The 21546-nt window shown below is 36.4% G+C and overlaps 2 protein-coding genes across 3 annotated transcripts in view; both read right to left on the bottom strand.

Moving 5' to 3' along the window:
* The window catches only part of LOC130049361 (uncharacterized), a 26698-nt gene extending 17476 nt beyond the window's left edge, over positions 1 to 9222 (bottom strand). The window contains exon 1 of the mRNA XM_056146813.1: positions 9090 to 9222. Within this exon, the coding sequence (XP_056002788.1) occupies positions 9090 to 9222 (133 nt within the window). The remainder of the gene's footprint in view (positions 1 to 9089) is intronic.
* LOC130049817 (tripartite motif-containing protein 2-like) lies at positions 8749 to 21546 on the bottom strand. Of its 2 annotated transcripts, XM_056147945.1 has the most exons (3): positions 17746 to 18353; positions 11151 to 11240; positions 8749 to 9298 (listed from the first exon to the last, which is right to left on the bottom strand). In XM_056147945.1, exons 1-2 carry the CDS (start codon positions 18239 to 18241, stop codon positions 11152 to 11154), a joined length of 585 nt encoding a protein of 194 aa, XP_056003920.1. In that variant the 5' UTR covers positions 18242 to 18353; the 3' UTR covers positions 8749 to 9298; position 11151. The 2 variants fall into 2 exon arrangements, with proteins under 2 accessions (XP_056003920.1, XP_056003919.1); XM_056147944.1 differs by lacking the exons at positions 8749 to 9298; positions 11151 to 11240 and adding an exon at positions 21224 to 21546 and having other exon boundaries at positions 16288 to 19614.

Raw genomic sequence — 21546 nt, 5'->3', positions numbered from 1 at the left:
ATGCAAGCCACGATGACACCCCTTTCCCTCCCCGATAACCAAACATGTCACTTAGTATTGACGGCTGAAAATCCATTAATCAATTCTAAATGACAGGCGAAGATAAGGAACAATCACGCATAGCTCTTATCCTTAGACGAATTTGACTCCACTTTTTTTGGCACTCCATTTACCCCTAAAATAGCTCCAGCAAGTTTATTGTTATTTCGGATTTTCAACATTTCGGTTGAGCATCACTGATGAGGCATTCTTTGTTGAAATGGGTATCTGGTGCATCAAAATTGGTACCGTATAAGTTTTACACTATGGGCTCTAGGTCGAGGCCTCTGCTGGTGGACTGTTAGTCCCCGAGGGTCTCTACAGTCAAGTAGCTATGTACGTCGTTACTAGCTTGAAAATACAGATACATACTTAATTGCTGTGATGAAATACTAGTATAGACATTCATTTCAAAATTAAGGATCATCTTATTGTCGTAGAAAAGATAAAAATAAATGATATTTACTAAACGAAGGACCTCCGTGGCCGAGTTGTTAGAGTGTCGCGTTAAAAATCACACGGCCTTCCACCTCGGTCGGTGCCGGTTCGAATCCCGCTAGAGGCAGTAAGTGAGAAAATTCCCCAGTTTACTTTCGGAAGGTCGGTGCATTGTATCTGGGTTTTCTCTTTTTTTTCCACTTGATTTTACTTGATTTGAAATGAACGTGAAATGAATTAAAAATCCACTTCCCTGCACAATACACTACACTGAAATAAAAGGAGTAAATTGGAGATTTCTCATTTCGTTGCTTGTTTAGGCGTTTCTGGCTAACATTATATACTTTCAACAGTCCGCTATGGAAATTCGCGAACAGTCTTGCAGTTTGATTACGTGTCAGGGTGTCTGAAAGATAACCAACTTTATTACTAAAAATCACATTTACCTGAAGCTGCCCTCTCTAAAAGCTGCAATGTTATCCCTGCGTGGTTTGGCCGGTTTAATGTAGGATGCTGATCGTGACGTGTAGAGATCTAGAGTGAATGAAGTCAGTATAACTCGTAATCACCTTCCTATCTACCCTCCTCATTTATGACAGATCACGTGAGTGTTATCATATCATGTGTCATTGATTTGTTTAGATTTGTTTAGACGTTTTTGATTAACATCATATATTTTCAACAGTCCACTAAGAACAGTCTTGCGGTTTGATTATGTGTCAGGGCGTCTGAAAGATAACCAACTTTATTGCTAAAAATCACATTTACCTGACACGTGTCCTCTCTAAAAGCCGCAATGTTCCTGTGGCGATTAGTTAATGCAGAACTACATCCCTGAGTAGTTTGGCCGGTTTAATGTAGGATGCTGATCGTGACGTGTAGAGATCTAGAGTGAATGAAGTCAGTATAACTCGTAATCACCTCCCTGTCTACCCTCCCCAATTTATGACAGGTCACGTGAATGTTATCATATCATGATTACACAAACCTGTGACTAATTCAGAGTACAATCTCCACAAATGTATGATGTGTTACTGTGCACTTCAGAATTGTGTTTGACATTGTTTGTACAAGATGACACAATCTATACACGTACTAAATAGATGAAACCTGAACCAGGGGAATGACAAATAAGCAGATAATCATATTTTGATATCACAAAAACGTTAGGTGCTGTAATGATTTTATATGGAATTTCCCTGGTCGTTGTGTCTAATTCTAACTGATGTGATACGTACCCATTGTTAGGCCGTTCTTTACATGCTGATTTTGACTATGGATTACTCCTGCTACATAATCAAGATATTTACTGTTTTCTCTAAACATGTACAAATGAATTGTTTATAAAGATATTATAGAAATTTGACAGCAATCTTAAATCTCTGAACAATTGTTGTATACCAATCACATATATAACCTTGAACATTCTATTTCAATATAAGATGTACGATTGATATATGTATGACCTTGTACCTTCTATTTCAATATAAGATGTACGATTGATATATATAGCCTTGTACCTTCTATTTCAATATAAGATGTAGGATTGATATATATAACCTTGTACCTTCTATTTCAATATAAGATGTACGATTGATATATATAACCTTGTACCTTCTATTTCAATATAAGATGTACGATTGATATATTTGTCATACAGTATCTCTTGATCTTCAGTATAAGAACTTTTAAATGAGTACTCTGTACCATCACTACACTGTTTAATCTGTTTATTTACACATGTAGACGTCATCAAAGTTGTGTAAAAAACTGACAACAACAAACGACGTCTGCATAAGGACCCTTGGAAGAGGTCAACGTGTGGCGAAATTTAAATTTGACAAAATCCGCACGTGCACACTGATTTGATTAGATGGTTCAGTGTGGTTTCTACCTAAACTAAATAACAAAATTGTCACGAACACAGATAGTGGTATCGCCCCAGAAATTAAAGTTTGCATTCTACATGAATTTTATGGATTTTCGTAGATTTGACGTGAACAGCGATTGCCGCATAATTAACGTTAAGTAACTGACATCATTTACCCGTGAAATATAATTTACGTGAAATGAAAGATAGATTAAATCATACGAATTTGATGTATAAGTTGTAGTCTGTAGGTTATAATTCATTTTATTTTATTTGCAATTAACGTGCAAGTTATTGAATACCTATTTTCCTTTCAGATAAATTTAGATAAAAGGACAACAATGTAAACTAGTTTATACAACTATTTGTGCAATCCTGTATAAATAAAGGATATTATTATTATTATTATTACACTGCGGTAAGGAGAGGTAGATTAGCGATTGTGCTTTGGCGGATCTACGCGAATGCGATGGATTACATGTATATTGAAAAAAAGAAAAGAAATAAGGTGGCGGTAAGGCGGTATTGTACCTTATCAATTGCAATAATGTATAAACGCATACAATATGGTATCCCCCATGTTTACGCAGGCATTCATCTAGTAATACTAAAATGAAATATCAATAAATGTGGACGTAAGTCACTTTATATTTAGCTAAAACTTTTTTTTCAATGAGTAATATGCAAACATTGTAAAGAAACGGACAGGTTGTGACTACTGTTTGTACTTTTTCCACCCTCCACACTGTAAAAACACCATAATATATACACATTATATAAACGAATATCAAATCGGGCCACTGACAAATAGGCAAGTTTAAACAATTCCATTACACACAGTCTAGGATCATTATAACTATATAATTTACAAATTAAATGTAACACTAGGTGGAATACTGGGTTTTTTTTTTACATGATTGGGGTAAGCAGTTTTAGTTCCAACAGTCACGTTCAAAGTCAACATTTCCCCAATTCCGTGGTAGATATAATGATGTAGTTTGCAAATACAACATGCCAATGGGTCAAATGCTGTATGACGTTTCACACCAATTGTTGGGCCGTTCTTGGTACACTGATTCTGACTACAAATTACTCCGTTTACCTGATGAAGATATAGAGCTTATGGCGGGTGTGACCGATAGACAGGGGATGCTTACTGCTCTTCAACACATGATCCCACCTCTGGTATATCCAGGGGTTAGTATTTATCTAATTTCATATTTCGCAATCGAGTTATGAGATTGAGCATTGTTCATTATATTCACATTCTTTTATAGTGAAACCGGTCACATGCGCTGTGAGCCCGAATCTTGATAGGCAGTTTGAGTTCGTTATTTTCACCGTTTTATTTGAAACTGTGTATAGATGTCAATATTTACCTTAACTTGTCCATTCCACTATCATTGAACTGTTGCTCTGTCCTCTGTAGAGTTAAATGTAGTTAATCTAGATCTATATTAATGTACAACTCGGCCGGGTAGGTGTAAGGCTACGTCCGTGAAGTTTGGAGATCTGATGAGTAAAGCCGCTATCAAAACACAATCACTTCCCTGTATGCCGTCACCATTTAAACACGCCACGTGAATGTTATCATCCTGGGTGTACACAAACCAGGCCTTTAATTCTCGAGTGAAGTGCCTGTGGATGTCAAGATAGCGGAAGTTTCTGCTGCCGCAGTAAGAACCACTCAGAAAACACATTTAGAAGCATTCAACTTGAAGTTTGTGACTATCGTATCTACATTAGGGGGAAATTTTGAAAATTTAGGGACGGTCATGTACGACAATATTCAAACAAGGAAGCAGTTATCACTATTTTACATAATGTTTATATATACAAAGAAATAAATAAATACTAATGTTTGGAATAATGCTTTTACATACCAGCAAAAGAACAGCAAAACTGTATATGGTGCCCATATACACAAATAATTACTACTATTTTATACGGTGCTAATATACACAAACAGTTACTAATATTTTATACGGTGCTAATATACACACACAATTACTAATATTTTATACGGTGCTAATATACATAAACAATTACTAATATTTTATACGTTGTCAATATACACAAACAATTACTAATATTTTATACGGTGCTAATATACACACACAATTACTAATATTTTATACGGTGCCCATATACACAAACAATTACTAATATTTTATACGTTGCTAATATACACAAACATTTACTTATATTTTATACGGTGCTAATATACACAAACAATTACTGATATTTTATACGGTGCTAATATACACAAACAATTACTAATATTTTATACGGTGCTAATATACACAAACAATTACTAATATTTTATATGGTGCTAATATACACAAACAATTACTAATATTTCATACGTTGCTAATATACACAAACAATTACTAATATTTGATATGGTGCCCATTTACATAAACAATTACTAATATTTTATACAGTGCCCATATACACAAACAATTACTAATATTTGATACGGTGCTAATATACGCAAACAAACAATTACTGATAATGTATAAGGTGCTTACATACACAAACAAACAATTACTGATATTGTATATAGTGCTTATAAACACAAACAAACAATAGCTAATACGAACAAACAATTACTAATATTTTATACAGTGCTTACATACACAAACAAACAATTACTAATATTTTATATCGTGCTAATATATACACCTTTCATACAAACAACCGATTACTAATAGTTTATACGTACCTTATATACACAAACAAACAATTACTAATATTTTATAGTGCTTATATACACAAACAAACAATTACTAATATTTTACAGTGCTTATATACACAAACAAACAATTACTAATATTGGACAGTGCTTATATCCACCCATCCCAAAAACCCAAGCAATTATAAATATTGTATACGGTGCTTATGTACACAAACAAACAATTACTAATATTTAGTACAGTGTATTTTGTACAGTGCTTATCTCTACAAACAAACAATTACCAATGTATTGTACAGTGTTCATTTATACGAACAAGAAGGCAGGTAGTAATAATTTAAATCGTGCTTACAATATACAACATTGCGAGTATAAACAAATACCAATGATTGGCATGGTGCTTATTTATGAATGAAAAGGGCTTACCATAAGATATTCATGTCCAAAATATTAACGCTCTACCTTAAATATGGTATTAGCCATTGAACAGGTTAAGTTTCCGAAGCAATAAGCCAAACTCCAAGGTGAAGGTCAAAAGGTCAAACAACATGGTATGGAATAATCGACCTTGCGGTAAAGATATAGTTAAAACATGACGACATTACCTTACAGCAATATATGCTGTACTAGAAAGACAGATGTGAACTTACAGCAATACATGCTGTACTAGAAAGACATATGTGAGCTTACAGCAATACATGCTGCACTAGAAAGAGAGATGTGAGCTTGGTTAAACATAATTTCATTGAATCAGAGTGAATCTGTAGCGATGAACCCGTTAGATGAGAGAAATTATCTATTCATGAATTCTTGTCTTTCTGACAGCAATTCCTGTTCGTGATCCCAAGTTTACATTGACTTCGAAGGTTACCAGTTCGGAATAATGCGGAAAAGAGGCACTGTGAACGAGTCGGATTTGTAAACAATATTTAACATGCCAATTCGGAAGAAAAATCAATATCAAAATCTCATTTCAGGCACATTTGCGTAACTATTACTTTTTTTTTTTTTTTTTACACTTATAGTACTACAAATCATTCATGAAACGGTATAATATTAAAAAAAAACCAAAACAAGCAAATTGTTTGGTTAATCACGTCAATTTCCATCTTTCCATAACCTTTGTCTCAGCAACCCGACATTTTGTTCAGCAATCATCGTTACCGTGTCAGAGTATTTGTATGACGATTCTGTTTGAGGCTATCGCGGTAATTACAAAACGCTCACTGTAGGTATACTCTCAATCAATATCCCCTTACTGATTTTATTGTTTTTGCTTCATGAAAGGTAAAAACAACAAACAGCTATCAATCTCATAACCCCTATAAGCAATACAAAATAGATAGTTGGGCAAACATGGACCCCTGGATACATCAGAGGTGGAAGCAGGTGCAAAGGAGGAGTATGTATCTCGTTTCGACCAATCACGCACGCCGTGAGCCTCATATCTTGATCAGATAAACGGGGTTATTCGTTTTTGAGTCAAAATCAATGTGCTAAGAACGGCCGAACAATCGTCATGAACCACGTCAGACAGCATTTGACCAAATGGTAGGTTGTATTGGCTAACTAGATCGTCTTAACGACCATATGATTAGCAAAATGCTGACTTTAAACGAGACTGCTGGAACCCCAGCACCACTAACTTGTTTGTCAGTAGCCTGCTTTGATTTAAAATCTTACGATACATAGAACAATATATTCGTATCGGATCAAGTGAGGGGTGTAAACACAATATACAGGTGATAATGGAATATCGCTGCATGATTATAGGAAGATAACGATGGAGAAGCTGAAATCATCCCGTTTGTCATAAATTTGAATGTATTAAGCAGAAGTTGACGACTCCGTTGTTTCTTTTATTTCGAGTTCACTAGGATATATTGAATCGAGTTATGACTGGAAATTATTGTTGATCGATAATATTTCGTCGATATAGCTAGAAGTTGAATTGAAGGCCACAGCAAGAGATTTCTTTCTTCTTACGTAGACATTTTTGAATAAACTTTGCATCATATGACTATAAAAACAGGCCGGTTAACAAAAGAGCACAATTTGTGCCCATAGGAATTCCAACAGACTTTTGGAAGACCTGATCACCATAGACCATGTCATTTTTATCATACCATGTAATTTCGTTGGTAGTAGGTATGATATCCAGGATGTTACTTTCAAATATGACAGTGTTTTTATGTTTCGGCTTCAGTAAAACATTCCTTTCGATAGTATTTTGTATTTTCAATGTTTACATATTTATAGAGACGCCGCTTTTAATACATTTTGTCGTCTTTCTCACTGACGATAAATTCACTCCGTCCCATTTAGGCCTCCACGTTCTACTAAATATACCTCCTACATAGAAGAGCTCTTATCTCGAAACTGGCATATTCCCTGTATATTTCGAAATTAAATTTCACTCTCCCATTGTGGCATCACCCTAACCAAGGGTCTTGGAATTAACAAATATGACCCTGTTGTTGTTTAAATGAGGAATTTAAAGACATTTCCTATATAATTTGATCCCCTATGGTGGCCCCATCCTACTTCAGAAGACCATAATCTGAACAAACTTGAACGTGCATCGCTTTGGTGTCCTTGCAAATTAAAATAGTTATTCATCATCCTTTTTTTCTTGAAAAAAAAAATGATTATAAAATGACTTTCCAATTAATATCCATTTAGATATTGTATCCCCTATTGTTGCTCCTCCACATCCCCGGAAGGTGTGATTTAAAATCGCCTTGAATCTACAGTATGAAAGGTGAAGACAACAAACAGTGATGAATCTCATAACTCTTATAAGCAATACAAAACAGATAGTTGGGTAAACACGGACCCCTGGACATACCAGAGGTACAGGTGTTTCAACATTCTCGAATGAAGTCAGCATTTCGCTAATTCTATGGTGGAAAATACGATCTACTTTGTCAACACAACCTATCATTGGGTCAAATGCTGTCTGACGTGATTTATACCGATTGTTCAGCCGTTCTTGCTACACTGATTTTGACTGCGGATAATTGCGTTTACCTGGTCAGGATATAGGGCTCACGGCGGGTGTGACCGGTCAACCGAGGATACGTACTCCTCCTAGGCACCTGATTCCACCTCTGGTGTGTCCAGGGTTCCGTGTTTGCCCAACTATCTATTTTGTATTTCTTATAGGAGCTATGAGATTGATCACTGTTCGTTATCTTCACCTTGCATTGAAAAAAGTGTTACACATCATCGAAAGCAAATGGCATCTCAACAGTTTGATATTGATCGCATTTAGAGCAATTTCTTTGTTGGGGCTTTTAGTGGTGACATCTACAAAACATGGAAAAACTGTCACATGTATGTTTTAATTCACGAGACAGCATTCCCGCCGCCACCTTTAAAACACATTTAGAAATTCATTTCAAAATTAAGGATTATCTCCCTCATGCATAGCTCTTTTCCTTGGACGAATTTGGCTCCACTTTTTTGGCACGCTGTTTTTGGCTATATTTAGCTCTAAAACTTCATAGTTATCTCGGATTTCAAACATTTCGGTTGAGCATCACTGAAGAGACATTATTTGTCGAAATGCGCATCAGGTGCATCAAAATTGGTACCGTATAAGTTTTACATTAAAGAAAAGTCACGAACTTCATTATACAGAATTCTAAAACACATTGAAGAAAGCTCACGAACTTCATTATACAAAATTCTAAAACACATTGAAGAAAAGTCACGAACTTCATTGTACAAAATTCCAAAACACATTGAATAAAGGTCACGGACTTCAATATACAAAATTCAAAAACACATTGAAGAAAGGTCACGAACTTCATTATACAAAATTCTAAAAGAGAAAACACTCTAAATTTTAGTTTTTGATTATTTCAAATTGGAAATGACTGTATCTCATAGAAAGCAAATTATGCTAGAATTTCAGGACCAGAAATGGCACTTATTGTACCTAGTCCTTTCCTTCAGACAGATCTGTATTATCTCACTATCATTACCCGGACATTTCTTATTCATCTTTATCCTCGTTGGTCTCCTCTAAATTCTTATCATGACCGTTTTGCTCTACACCATTTTCTTCACTGGTCCCTGATTCAGCAGTGTCCTCGTCATCAGGATCAGATTCCTCGCTGCTATCCTCAGACTTCAGATCCTCGCTGTTTTCTTCAGACTCGGACTCTTCACTCATTTACAGCTCTGATCCTAATTCTGAATCCCATCATAACTTGAAGCTTCCGTGATCGGCTCATCTCTGACTTGATTATCTTAAGGTTTAATAGAACAGGAAAAGGGGTCAATCAAAAACTTCTGATGTAAACATTGAACTAAATCTAGTAATATGCGAAAGTGCTAGGTACACTTGTTATCATAACTAGGCCCTGTAAAATACTTCAAAAATGAAGAGCAATTATCTATACAAATCATTGATATATATGAAGTCGATGATCCCTAGTATCTATATGCACAAACATATCGGGGGATCTAGGATCTAAATTAAAATATTCAGCGACAATATCAAAGATGTGGTCTTAAAATTCCCCAAAGTATCTCTGCTGATAAAATGCTTTACATATTATAATATGTAAGATTATCACAATGTGACTAATGAGTAAAAACCCAGGAGCTGATTTCGAAATAATTTTTTTTTTTTTTAAAAAGACAATATATAAGGACTACCAATCTATTTTGTTTCAGTTTAATATCATTAGCATTAAATATTTTTTCTAGATGTTTTACACATATACGCTATATACATCAAGTTTAGCACTATCATGGAGTCCGAACCCCTACTCCAGGGATAACACAATTTATAAATTTACTAGAGGCCACCCTGCTCTACACGATTATGCATTTAGTTTACCTTGTAAATGTGCAGTTGTTGAGAAGAGTTTGGCATATGGGTCAATATGTGGCAGCTTCTTAAATTTTGCTTAGTCCCTATGACCCTAAGGGTGCACTGAAGTGAACCTAGCTAGCTAGATATTCAAACAAACATGCGCGGTTTGGCGCTCTCTTTTGTTCACCCCAAGAAGTATGAGGGGTACTTATGAACAGTTTGAGAAAAAACAATTTGAACCCATGCCATTTCGTGGTATACCATTTCTTCGCTGCTATCACAAGAAAGATGTCAGTTTTATCATCAATTCGTTTTATTAATTCCCTGACCATTTTGCACGTCAAAATGCTTGAAATTCCATTTTTTTAAAAATGAACACGAAGCATTCATCGATGGAAATATCATCTTAATATTATCTGAAAGATTGCTAAATTTCTTCTCATACGTCAACTGTTGTCCTGTTGTCTATAATTAGCGATATGTAAATCAGATAAACAAGGGAGACACCTCAGTTACGCAGAGATCATGCGACAAGACTAGTTTACCGTAAACAATGACATTTAAATATATACGGGTAAAATATAACTTAATCCATACCAATTAACCATGATTCCAGTGGCAATTAAACATTTGCAATATTTCAAAACAGGGCAGATAAATTCCTCAAACATTGGACAATTTCAATTAAACTTTTGACGTTTTTCAGTGTTGATCTTCGGTAAAGAAATTTCAGTGTTGAGGAAATTACATGCTCTCGATCAATATCTAACGAGAACGAAGTATCTAACAGCTTATATACGCTTAATAACGAGAATGAAGTATCTAACAGCTTATATACGCTTAATTAAGAGAATGAAGTATCTAACAGCTTAAATACGCTTAATAACGAGAACGGAGTATGTAACAGCTTATATACGCTTAATAACGAGAACGAAGTATCTAACAGCTTAAATGCGCTTAATAAAGAGAACGGAGTATCTAACAGCTTAAATACGCTTAATAACGAGAAAGAAGTATCTAACAGCTTAAATACGTTTAATAACGAAAACCAAGTATCTAACAGCTTAAATACGCTTAATAACGAGAATGAAGTATCTAACAGCTTAAATACGCTCAATAACGAGAGCGAAGTATCTAACAGCTTAGATACGTTTAATATCCGTCGTATAAAGAAAACACATCCACCCAAAAAGTATTTCAAAATGAAGAAAACATGTTTTTATTTAGGTGGTCGAATGATAACTGTCCAGTTTTTCAGTTCTGTTTTAATAGTTTCTCACTTTACTTTCGGAAAGTCGATGGTCTCTTCCCAGGTACATTGTATCTGGGTTCTCTCTTCCACCAATAAAAAACTGGGCGCCACCATATATCTGAAAAATTGTTGAGTGTGGAAGAAAACATAAAAAACAAAGCAAAAAATATAAAAGAGCCAAAAGAATATCACACATCATAAAGGGGCGACGGGGGGGGGGGGGGGGGGGGGGGCTATCAAGAATCAAAGCTCGCATACTGATGTTTTATGCCCTGAACCACTCGATTGTTCCCCTCTGCCCCTACTAAAGTACTAAATGGAGGGTCAGAGTTAGGATTAGAGTGTACTTCCCTTGTATAGATCTGATATAGTACAATAAACTACAGTACTACTAGTACTTACCAGTCCGAGAGTACCCCCTATGTATACATCCGATATAGTACAATAAACTACAGTGCTACTAGTACTTACCAGTCAGAGAGTACCTCCTCTGTATAGATCTGATATAGTACAATAAACTACAGTACTACTTGTACTTACCAGTCAGAGAGCACCTCGTCTGTAGATATCTGATATAGTACAATAAACTACAGTACTACATGTACTTACCAGTCAGAGAGCACCTCGTCTGTAGATATCTGATATTGTACAATAAACTACAGTACTACTAGTACTTACCAGTCAGAGAGTACATCCTCTGTATAGATCTGATATAGTACAATAAACTACAGTACTACTAGTACTTACCAGTTAGAGAGTTCCTCCTCTGTATAGACCTGTTATAGTACAATAAACTACAGTGCTACTAGTACTTACCAGTCAGAGAGTTCCTCCTTTGTATAGAATTGTTATAGTATAATAAACTACAGTGCTACTAGTACTTACCAGTCAGAGAGTACCTCCTCTGTATACGCCTGCTATAGTACAATAAACTACAGTGCTACTAGTACTTACCAGTCAGAGAGTACCTCCTCTGTATAGATCTGATATAGTACAATAAACTACAGTACTACTTCTACTTACCAGTCAGAGAGCACCTCGTCTGTAGATATCTGATATAGTACAATAAACTACAGTACTACTAGTACTTACCAGTCAGAGAGTACCTCCTCTCTATATATATCTGATACAGTACAATAAACTACAGTACTACTAGTACTTACCAGTTAGAGAGTTCCTCCTCTGTATAGATCTGATATAGTACAATAAATTACAGTACTACTAGTACTTACCAGTCAGATAGTACCTCCTCTGTATAGATCAGATGAAAGGTGAAGATAACGAACAGTGATCAATCTCATAATTCCTACAAGCAATACAAAATAGATAGTTGGGCAAACACGGACCCCTGGACACACCAGAGATGGGATCAGGTGCCTAGGAGGAGTAAGCATTCCCTGTTGACCGGTCACACCCGCCGTGAGCCCTATATCCTGATCAGGTAAACGGAGTTATCTGCAGTCAAAATCAGTGTGCCAAGAACGGCTTAACAATCGGTATGAAACACGCCAGACAGCATTTGACCCAATGCGAGGTTGTATTGACGAACTAGATCGTTATAACGACCATAAAATTTGCGAAATGCTGACTTCAATCGAGACTGTTGAAATCCCTGTACCATCAACTTGTTTGTCAGTAGCTTACCTCGATTTAAAAACTGACTATACCCAGAACAAGCTCTTGCATATCGAATCAGTTGAGATATATAAACACCATATGCAGGTGATAATGGAATAGTGCTACATAAATGTGGGAAGTTAGCGATGGAGAAGCTGAAATCATCCCGTTTGTCATACAGTTGAGTTGTTAGTTTGCCGTTAATGTCTACTTTCAATAAAATATCTAAGTATGAAGCAGAAGTGGACGACTCTGTGGTGTCCTTTATTTCGAGCTCACAGGGATATATCAAATCGACATATGAATGAAAGCTATCATTGTTAATAGACAAAACGTCATCGATATATCTAAAAGTCGAATTGAAGGTCACAGCGAGAGATTTTTTCTTCTCACGTAGAAGTTTTTGAATAAATTCTGCTTCATATAAATATAAAAACAGGTCAGCTAACAAAGGAGCAGAATTCGTGCCCATGGGAATTCCAACAGACTGTTGGAAGACCCGATCACCAAAGACCACGAAGATATTGTCAATGAGGAACTCTAGCATATTTTTTATTTCAACTTCAGAGTACTTGTGCGTGGAATCAGAGTGGTGTTTAAAAAAGTAAGTTTTTGAATGACTGATCACTAGGTATGAATATTTCCGTTTTCCGTTTTTGTTGAAGAAGCAACTGTCTATGATGTCAAAAAGTCTAGTCTTTAATTTATCGTGAGGAATGGTCATGTATAGTGTTGAAAAGTCATAGGTTTTAATGCTATTGATTTGGGGAAAATTCTGTGATTTCAAGTTTACTAAAAGTTCTTTAGAATTTTTTAGAATCCACATTTGATTAACACCACTTCTGGCATATGTAGTCGCACAGTAAGTTTGAAGTTTCTCCTTCACAGCTGTTAACATTTTCGTGAGGAGCAAAGATAGGGGCTTGGTATAGCACTTACTGGATCCAGCAATGTATCTTTGTTTGTAAGGGTTTTTATGTAGTTTAGGAATCCAGTTTAGGCACGGTAACTCATATTCATTCGACCCATTAACTGGAATATGAAATGTGTCTAAAACTGAAGCATGATTTTGAAGAATTTCGTCTTTTGAAAGGGCAGTTGGAGTATAAGTATGATTACCAAACGTGGAGTTAATGCCAAGTTCTTTAAAATACAGTTGTAATAATGAGCCTTACAAACAAAAACAATGTTGTTACTAGCTTTGTCAGCTGGAACCAAAACATATTCCTCATGTAACCTATCTAATTCTTTTATCACTTCTGGTTTACTTAACACAGAAGGATAGATGGTACGTACTTTTGTTTTCATGTGTCTAATGCGGGATTTTCATATACCTCTTATGCTTTTAACCCATTCTGACAATGTATCAAGTTCTTCTTTTTCATATTTAGCCCATCTATATAGTACAATAAACTACAGTACTACTAGTACTCACCAGTCAGAGAGTACCTCCTCTGTATAGATCTGATATGGTACAATAAACTACAGTACTACTAGTACTTACCAGTTAGAGAGTTCCTCCTCTGTATAGATCTGATATAGTACAATGAACTACAGTACTACTAGTACTTACCAGTCAGAGAATATCTCCTCTGTATATATATCTCATACACTTTTTTGGCACACTGTTTTTCCCTATAATAACTCTAAAACTTTATTGTTATTTCGGATTTTAAACATTTTGGTTGAGCTGAAGAGACATTATTTGTCGAAATGCGCATTTGGTGCATCAAAATTTGTACCGTATAAGTTTTACATAATACTTACCTGTCATATAGTACCGCCTTTATATGTGTCTGATACAGTACAATAAACTACAGAAAGAGAGTACCTCATCTTTATATATCTGACATAGTACAATAAACTACAGTACTACTAGTACTTACCAGTCAGTACAGCTATCGCGGTTCTCCTATTTACCCGCGTCACCGCGACGAGAAGTTAATCCTTTCCGCATTACACCGTCGTGGTTTTTCATAGTGGGGCTTCGCGGGACCACGTTTATACCGCGGCGGGTGTGAGTTACAAATGTACCTGTATTTACACTGTTGATAGTTGATGACGCTTACTTCTTATTAATATATGTAGAATGAATTAAATAGTAGAATTTAAATCGTATATGTTTGCAAATTAATTTTCGCAATTTTTTAGAACATATATGTACGGTAGTTAACCGAATAATTGACAACTTAAGAAAACTTTTTTTTCCTGCGATGATCACGAATTGCGTGTGCTGAAATTTAATAAATCGGGAATCAGCAGTTTAAGTTAAAAGTGAACATTTCTGGAACCATTTTTTCCATAAGAAATTGATCAGAAATTTTGTACTTTTTATTTATGCCAATCATTATTTACAGTGACGAGTTTTCAAGTAAGCATGCTGCAGGGATCAAACATGCAAGTTCCACGTGTATGGACACCTGTCTTTCCTTCACATGTACATACATTTCATGAATTTCAAAATTGAATAAAATAATTAATTGTATGAGTTCTACGGGGGATGAAATCAAATGAACGATTTCACCAATAAGAAAAGAATAAAATCCTGATTTAAAAAGAAAAATTCATTTAATCCACCCGTATCTATTTGGATACGTTCATCATCTACATGTACTTCGTTGCCTGCTTTGTAAGACGCAGGTTTCTCTGGTAGTTTTAAACGTTGTTTTGTACTGTGATTGCGTAAATACACAGGTTTGACCATTTGACACAGTTGTCCCTTCGACTCTTTGTAAATTCTGTCCCAGAAACATGGCCAGCACAGATAAGATAATATATCTCTCCGGATCCAGGAATTGAAGGGGGGTTGTGGACAACTTCATGCGAACCTCCGGATTTTACAGCTGTAAAGTGTGGTAAGGGAGCGGGTTGGGGGAGATTACTTCATTTTACAATTGTCTAAGATTATTGACAAGCACAAGTGATATTTTAAAATTGTGCAGAGAGTAGGTCCAACTCATAAAACTTAAAAAGAACTTATCCAAACATTGATTTCGTATTTGTATTAATACATTTTAGTTGTATAATTCATTCTTTCCGTTGACAAACGCAGATTTTGGTTATAAATGTATTTCAAGTCAATGTGAAGATCACCCTTGTTCCTTTATGGTTGCGTAATGCTTCCTATTAAGGCGCGCACCCGAGTTTTCAAATACACAGACTTGATTCGATAAAGTCAATAATGTTAAATACTCTCTCTCTCTCTCTCTCTCTCTCTCTCTCTCTCTCTCTCTCTCTCTCTCTCTCTCTCTCTCTCATTTTATAAAGAGTTTGCTAATGCAGATCTTTAATCCTTTTCCTGTTTTAACATTTGCTTTTATACAGCCACCAATATGTGATAGATACTGCCAGGGATAATTAAGTTTTGCTGTTTTACGGGTAACGCGTGCGCCGATTGATGGTGGGCGTTGAAGCATACAGGAATTGTTATGTAACAAATATACACATACTTGTGACCGGTTTCCCCCAGTCAGTAATGTTAAAAAGCTCTCTCTCTCTCTCTCTCTCTCTCTCTCTCTCTCTCTCTCTCTCTCTCATTTTATAAAGAATTTTTGCTAATACAAATCTTTAATCCTTTTCCTACCTTTATATGTGTGTTATACATATTTTCTTAAAACATGTGTACAAATACATGTATAGAATTGAATTCCTTTAAAATTCGTGACAGAAGGACAATCCATCTATTAGATAATGTGAATATTACTCGGATTCTAGAAGATAAATATTACTTAGCCCATTGTAGTAATAATAACAATACATTGTATACATTATTTTCATTTTCCATAATTTAATAATAATAATAAAGCTGAGTATACATGTATGTGCATTTTTCTCTACTGTTCTACAAAAGGTGTGTATTTACATACATGCACCTGTGGTCAACGATATTCAAAGTTTACAGCATGATGTCTTAGTCTGTGAAATCGTACACGTCGTCAGGACAAGCTGGTTCGGCTGTCGGGATGGATAAATCCAACAGACTTGTATTTGCACTCTACTACCTGCTTCGTTTGTCATTTCTTCGGAGTGACTCGTTGACCCTCGTCACAATCCTCTCTCTTCAAACGTCCTCAGGTTTGAACTCCGGATAAAAATAGCAAACGTAGTCTTCCTTATTTGGTCCAGTTCCTGCTTGTTATGTTTCCCTCCGCCATACCAGTTGTATGTCCAGCGTATATTTCCCTCCTCGAATAGTTCAATCAAGAGTTTTCGTGCAAGGTTTACAACAAACTTGCCGGCATTTTTTGAATCCCGTTGTATTTCTCTGAGTCGCGATGCTGTTATCTGAACTCATCTGGAACATCTGCAAATACATCACACACGATATTGTGATCGCTGCTGGCAACGTGCTGGTTTTTTTTTTATATATATATTCCTGGCAATGTCGACAATGACGTTCGTGTTTCGAAGAACAGTCCCCAGCATCGATTCGCAAGCTGACGCTCGGCGATTTGCTACATCCATCTTCTTCTGTAACAGATCTATAGACTGCCGCATTTCCGCCATTATTAATATATCGTCATGTTTATCATTTTATGAGCTGAATGTCATTTACATAGAAATATTCTTTTTCAAACAGTTGAAATGGGAACTGAAACCCCAAATCAAGTTATCAATTTAACGCAATTAAACTCTCAAATCTGCGGCGGTTTTCAATAAAATAAAATTATCAATTGAATAAACCAGCTCTCAATTAAACAAACGGTCAATGTTTGAAAAAGGCGGCATCGTTATTTTTGCCTCTTGCTTTGCAATTGTAATTATGAGTATCTTGATCATGTAGTTGTACATGCAATTACGAGCAGCGACATGTTGTTATAACAATCACTTTGTTGATAATGAATTGGTGATGTCCAGATGAGATTAGTTTTGCCAAAGTTTCCAAAGTGGACAGATCGTAATCAGTGTCAATTTCAAGTTCGTCATCATGTCTAGAAAACTACTGTAGTACCTCCTCTGTATATATCTGACACAGTGCAATAAACTACAGTACTACTGGTACTTACCAGTCAGAGAGTACCTCCTCAGTAGATATCTATATACAGACACTGTGTTGGTGTTGAATGGTCCGACCCAGAGAAGGTGAGTTTGATCATCATAATTCAGGCTAAATGGTCTGTTTAAACTGAGTTGTGTCAATAGCAGAGACAGGAAGTGGCCGTCCTTGTCAATCATTTGTACTGAGTGGGTGTTATCATCACACACCAGGATGTGTGACAGTGCATCTGTACAAATTCCTCGTGGTGCTAGCGATGACCCTGATGGATGTCCTGTGTAGGAGAATCGATGTCTCCCCCCGCCCTCTGTTACCACTACAGCACCACGAAGATAATTAATCCAGTCAGACACAATAATATCACCGTTCTTATTATCTGTGATATAATAAGGGCCACTATACAGTGTGTGACTGTTGTTGTGTTGAATGGTCAGGATGTGTTGACCACCACTGTTGTACCGGGTTACCTTGCCTGTCTTTGTTTTATAGTTACACATCCCGACCATCAGATCTCCAGTGGACGGGGAGCAGTAGACACACCGTGGATACCATGGTGATGGTCTTTCTAACAGTGCCGTAAATATTTTATTGTTTACAGAGAGTTTCTTGACGTTATGTTTCCTGTCTATATAAATCAGTTCACCAGAACAGTTCACTGTGTGTAGTCCTACTCTATACGATGTTGGTATATCTGTCACACGGTGTATAGTGTATCCTGTTGTGTCGATCAAGATGAGAGTGTTATAATCAGAGACCCAGACCTTGTCTGAGATCACGCGAGATATGTGTAACACACAACTACTACCTGTCACACAGACAGACGTGTGTAATACAGGTGTGGACATCAGTTTCACACACTTGTCTATTCCTACTTGTCGTTTTCCTGTTGTCATTTGGATTTCTGGGATTCCCCTCAATAACTGACTGACATCATCCATGTTGAATCCCTCAGTCAGGGACAACAGCAGGTGTAGTGGAAGATTAGGGGTGTCCTTTATCTGGGGGACACGACTGGTCTTTATAAACAAGAGGAATTGTACCGCTCTGTTTGCTGATTGTTCATTTCTGTTTTCATAGTTCTGTATGTGGGTGAGGTGTCTGTTGATTTTTCTCTTCTGTTGTTGTATTCTATCAATCAATAAACCTCTGTATCTTATTTTAACATCACATACCGCAGTATCGATCAGACTTTTCAGTCTTTGGCTTTTGTTGACATCTGTGATTGACGGTGACAGATTTGTTGGGGACAAGTTTGGATATCAGTTTGGATTCCTGCCAGGAAAACACGACAGTTATAGAGAATCTCACTTCTGATGTTGTCTATGATTTCTCTGTGTTGTTGTCGCTTTGTTTGATAGGCTGTTCTAAGGTCCACCAGCGTGTGTGTGCTATGACCTGTACAGCGTTTACATACGGAATAGTAACAGTGATCACAAAACATTCTGTATTTTCTGTTTGGATGTCGGACGCAGGTCTCTCGTAAAGGGACGCATTTAAAGTTCTCACGGTAAATCACAACACCATGGTGTTTGGTATGTAGATCAATAACATGTTTCTCTTTACACTGTAAACACAGATCACGTTTACATGTGTTACAGTAAAACTCAGTGTCCCCCTGACATTGAGAACATTGTCGTAATTTACACTGTGTGGTAAAACTCTTCTCAGTATAACGAGTTATATAGAACACTACATTGTGATATCTGGTGCTGTTTTCTGTAACGTGTTTCTTTTTACACTGTAAACACAGGTCACGTTTACATGTGTTACAGTAAAACTCAGTGTTCCCCTGACATTGAGAACATTGTCGTACTTTTAGCTGAGTGCTGAGTCCTAGTGTGTCCATGATGTGGAGGGTCTGGGTCTTTAGGAACACAATCTACAATAATTAAACTGACATGTAAATATCAACCTATTCTCAATATACATTTATTTCACACATTCAAGTGATCTACATATTTCACACACTGATAGCAATTACCCTGTTTTTGACTTGTACATTTCTTGAATGCTAAGGCCAAAAATAAAAATTATTGTGTTTCCACTAATATCCAAGTCAACATTAGGGTAATTTGTTCTGAAGTAAACAATATATTTCTTCTTAGGCCATTCCAATTTGGAAAATACTTCTTTGCATTTGCTAAGAAAAAAGAGAAACGAGAGGGCAAACTTTTCTATAAGTGTTATTTTTCATTTAGGAAATAAAAATGATGTGGCGAGCGAATAACAGGAAATGTGGATTTTCTTAATTGAACTAAGTATGATTTCAAAAAGAGAGCGGTTAAAAATAAAGATCTAAAATCATTAGTTATATCATTTGTTCAGCACATGAACTTAATATTACACTGTAGCTCTTCAAAAGTCTCATCGACTTCGATTTTGTCTGCATTATAAGGAAAACCTTCAAGACAATTATTTTGAAGCATCGTACATATAACGTTGGGCATCGTAAATGTTTGCACTTCTATCATTCGTAAACCATGTGTATCAAAGAATTCTGTGCGCTTGATGTACGCGGATATTTTTAAACATACGGGTGGAGATCATTTTTGATGATATTATATTTTAGATTTATTATAAAGAGAAGCGGCGAATCTGATGAACTAGATAAGAAATTGATATGATATTAAATTTCAAGATAAGGTCATGTTCTGAACTCTGATAACAATTTTTATTCAAATTGCAGATATTTTGACATACTGTAAACAAGGGTCTCATTTTTTATGATAGATAGTTGTTGAATATGCTTTGATATTATTAACTCATATACTATATCATTACCATAGTCATCTCCATTTCCCCAAAAAACTTCTTGGAAAAGATGAACCATGTCAATAAAATCAAGGGTAGGGGTATAATTTAGAGTTGTTCGTATTAGTGGAAACCAAGCAATGATTGCTCTTTCTAAATATTTATTTAGTTACAATTTAGTATCAATATTACTAAGGAATATGTTATTTAAGTGGTTTACACATAAACACCATATAGTAAGTTTGGCCCCACCCTGGGGTCAAAATCCCTACCCCGGGGGTCATGAAATGTACATTTGTGGTAAAGACCTTCCTGTTCTACATCACTATGCATTTAGATTTTCTTAAACTTTTGTGGTTCTTGAGAAAATTTTAAAAGAAAGGTAAAGATAACGACCAGTGATCAATTCCATAACTCCTGACATCAATACAAAATGCATAGTTCGGCAAACACGAACCCCTGGACACACACCAGACGAGGGGTCAGGTGCCTAGGAGGAGTAAACATTCCCTGTCGACCGGCCACATCCACCCTGAGTCCTATATCTTTATCAGGTAAACGGAGTTATCCGCAGTCAAAATCAGTGTGCCAAGAACAGCCTAACAATGGGTATGAAACATGTCAGACAGCATTTGACCCAATAATAGGGATTAGGCCATTGTTAACACACTGATTCTGACTACGACACCTGATCCCACCTGTGGTGTGTCCAGGGGTCCGTGTTTGTCTGATCCCACCTCTGGTGTGTCCAGGGTTCCATGTTTGTCTGATCCCACCTGTGGTGTGTCCAGGGGTCAGTGTTTGTCTGATCCCACCTGTGGTGTGTCCAGGGGTCCATGTTTGTCTGATCCCACCTGTGGTGTGTCCAGGGGTCCATGTTTGTCTGATCCCACCTCTGGTGTGTCCAGGGGTCCATGTTTGTCTGATCCCACCTCTGGTGTGTCCAGGGGTCAGTGTTTGTCTGATCCCACCTCTGGTGTGTCCAGGGGTCCATGCTTGTCTGATCCCACCTCTGGTGTGTCCAGGGGTCCATGTTTGTCTGATCCCACCTGTGGTGTGT

Source organism: Ostrea edulis, chromosome 8 (genome assembly GCF_947568905.1).
Source record: "Ostrea edulis chromosome 8, xbOstEdul1.1, whole genome shotgun sequence".
NCBI classification, from domain to species: domain Eukaryota; kingdom Metazoa; phylum Mollusca; class Bivalvia; order Ostreida; family Ostreidae; genus Ostrea; species Ostrea edulis.
This window is presented reverse-complemented; position numbering and strand designations above follow the sequence as displayed.